General features: G+C 33.4%; 1 protein-coding gene across 1 annotated transcript in view; it reads right to left on the reverse strand.

The window, feature by feature from the left end:
* LOC117125574 overlaps positions 1 to 3,130 on the reverse strand; it is an 8,770-nt gene continuing 5,640 nt past the window's right edge. Inside the window, exons 8-13 of the mRNA XM_033272102.1 lie at positions 2,814 to 3,122; positions 2,488 to 2,571; positions 2,150 to 2,366; positions 1,610 to 1,717; positions 413 to 934; positions 1 to 137 (exon numbers count right to left, since the gene is read on the reverse strand). Coding sequence (XP_033127993.1) covers positions 414 to 934; positions 1,610 to 1,717; positions 2,150 to 2,366; positions 2,488 to 2,571; positions 2,814 to 3,122 — 1,239 coding nt within the window. The 3' untranslated portion in view covers positions 1 to 137; position 413. The remainder of the gene's footprint in view (positions 138 to 412; positions 935 to 1,609; positions 1,718 to 2,149; positions 2,367 to 2,487; positions 2,572 to 2,813; positions 3,123 to 3,130) is intronic.

Consider the following 3,130-nt stretch of genomic DNA (forward strand, 5'->3'; position numbering starts at 1 on the left):
CAAAAAATTTACTGATTTTAGACGTCCTTCGTTCCTTTATCAATCAAGAATGTACCAACATCTGAATCTTTAATTTGGCTTGACTTAACGAGAAACATTATCAGCTGCGTTCCGACATCACTAGTGAGTTAATTACACTGTGAAAAAATAAATCCAATTGTATTTTTAAATAATTAGGATTATTTTGCTAAACACGCTAAATTAAAATCTAATTTTAATTGTTTATCATCTTCAGTAATAATTTTTCGGAGTTTATTTCATGCTATCTTATGTCAAAATTATCGGTAAACTCCTTGGCTATACTTGTTATACTTGCTAAATTTACTGCAGTTTTAATGTTTAATATTAGTGCATTTGACTCTATACCTGCACAACTTAAATAAATAATGAATAGAATAAAGAGATAGGCTACCTTATGTTAATTCGTTTAATGCCAAACTGAGCTTAAGGGTTTTCAGCGAATCAGTGAATTCCTTCATATTTTCTTCGCTGACTTTCTGTTGGTCTTCTAGATCGTTGATCATACTCCAGCCGTCTTTGTACTTCTTAGAAGGCGTATTATACAATTCATCGATCTGCGTCACATTATCTGGGGTCAGTACCATTCCAAATTTCATTAGCCTTTGTCTATGAGATGTGAATGTTTTTGAAATGGTTCCTTCCTCAACATCTGGAAATGATGGCAGCTTTTCTTTAATCTTCGTTAAAAGACCCAACTGTTTGGTTATGCTAATAGTATCACAAAGGAGTCCAAGATTCTGTGAACTCAGATGACCACGTGCAAATAATATATTCAGCAGGTCCATCGTGTGAGTTTCTGGTGATAGCTCGTAATTGTCTATCTTGTCTCTGAACAACACTTTCAGCAAAGGAACACTTTTGTTGCTGTCATACCACTGTGAGACAACAGCTTTTAGCTCTTGGAACTCCTTATCTGAACAAAATTAAGAAAAAAATTATTTGAAAAATAATGAACCAAAAAACATTAAGTGGAACAATGCGATAAGTGTATGAAGATTATTCCTCTTATTAAAGAATATAGAACTGCAATTGATCCAACTCTCGTGGTTTCGTTGAAACGTAATCCTATTTTAAAAAGTATAGTGCCACGAAGGGGCGTGTCCTTAAAACTTAAAAGACGAGTTTCGAGCGAACTCTAATCGAAATATAATAGGGCGCCCCCATCACGTGGCAGTATGTTCCATTGCGTGCATACAAAATCAGGGCAGTCGGAGCTCTTGCAATTCAATAGTCTTTACTCTTATTCATTGCACTTGCTGTTGTTTTAGGGGTTCCCCCATAACGTATCATCAAAATTTCCTTACATGTATCTAGGGTTGTATAAAAGTATCTCTTTGGAAATCCAGTCTCGTTTCAAATTCTGAAGATGAAGCTGTTTCATTGTTCTTTTTTTTTTTCTTTTTTTACATAGTACATTAACTAGTGCTATTACACACATACACAAAATAGTTGTTTCTAATCGGATTCAAATTTTTACAAGCCTCTGTTGTAGTTGGTTCAGTTGGTTAATGTGTTTGCATATAAAGCAGGAAGACATCGAGCTCCACCTGTTTTATATGTTTTACAGTGTAAGTGTATCTTGACCAACCTGAGCATGCAGGCCTATGAGACGTATGCGTAGCCGAGGATTGATGAGGCGTAGCAGTAGCCGAGGATTGATGAACCGTGTCCATAACCGAGGATTGATGTAGAATACCTATAATTATATATATAATTATTTGTTTCACATTATTGTTATGTAAAATTGTTGTTACAATTATTACAGATACAAGCTCCTATTAATTCACTGTTTGTTTCACTTTTAAAATCCTTGATAAAAATAGTGTTGCACAACAGTGTACTTAAGTACAGTTGCTGTAGTCAATTTTGTGAAGGACAATAAAATACAAAAAAAAATAGCCCCAACAAATAAAATATAATTTAATTTAATTATAAAATCAACTGAGTGAACTTTATCTTTTTTTAAATAACAGACTAGTCTGTGAAATGATAAAATAATTTGGAAATTATTTAGTCTTGAATTCTCTAATTGTGTTTACAATCGTTTCTCTACCTAAATTGGAATTTACTCCACTCAAAATTATCTAATCATTTTATGAATTATTATTTCAATAGACTAAACACATACCAGCTGCAAATAGCTTCTGTACATTAGATGCTGGCATCGTTATAAGTTCACCTGTTTTGTCACAAGTCATATTCTTGTTCTTTAAGCAGTACTCAAGTTCTTGAAAGTGTGGTTCCTCAGTGTTTGAACAGACTAAGCAAAGGATTTTCAGAGCATAGCCGACAACTCTCTTAGACGGATATACTTCACCTAGGTGTTGCTTTAAAACCTGCAAAACCTGTAAAATGTAATACAAATGTTTTACTTCAAATTCAATTATAATATAATAAGCCATTTGGTATCAAATCTAAATTAAGTATAATCTCAGATCACCAATGATCAATGAATTAAATCATTACCTCTTTACAGACATCAGGATGCGGCTTGCAAGCTGACATGTTTGTGCCGTCTGCGCCTCTCTCTTTCATCCGTAATATTTCAAGCTTTAAAATGAAAAACAATTTAATTACAAACAATATTCAAATAACTGAGTTGTATAGTGTATTCTTTTTGTTTAATCATGGAGTGGAGCTGTTGCTTAGCGGTTAAGATACTTGTTTTAAATAAGGAATATCTATGAAAAACCTCAATGGTGACCCTATAATTAAAAAGTAAATAAACAGAATAATAATGAAAAAATAATGTACGTATACGCATATATTTAAAAAATAAAAGGCATACTTACCTTCAAAGAACGTTTATTATCAATTGATATTCGACCTAGTCTTAGGTAATGTTTATCATCGAATAGAATTTTAGCCTGATTCTGAAACAACTTTGGGTCATCACAATAACCATTCTCTTGACTCAAACTCACAAATCTGACAACCAAGATATCGTAGACGGCGTCGGGAAGAAAGTCTTTAGGCGTCACATAGATGGATACTGTCTGCTTCTCATCTTCCTTAACTTCCAATCTATCATCATCTTTGGTCTTCATTCGAGATGGAACGACAAATACTCGAGGGCCATCTTCTGATGCTGCTTTCTTGATCTGTAAAC

This window comes from Anneissia japonica, unplaced genomic scaffold (genome assembly GCF_011630105.1).
Source record: "Anneissia japonica isolate Jap-2015-1 unplaced genomic scaffold, ASM1163010v1 scaffold17447_len30386_cov124, whole genome shotgun sequence".
Classification (NCBI taxonomy): domain Eukaryota; kingdom Metazoa; phylum Echinodermata; class Crinoidea; order Comatulida; family Comatulidae; genus Anneissia; species Anneissia japonica.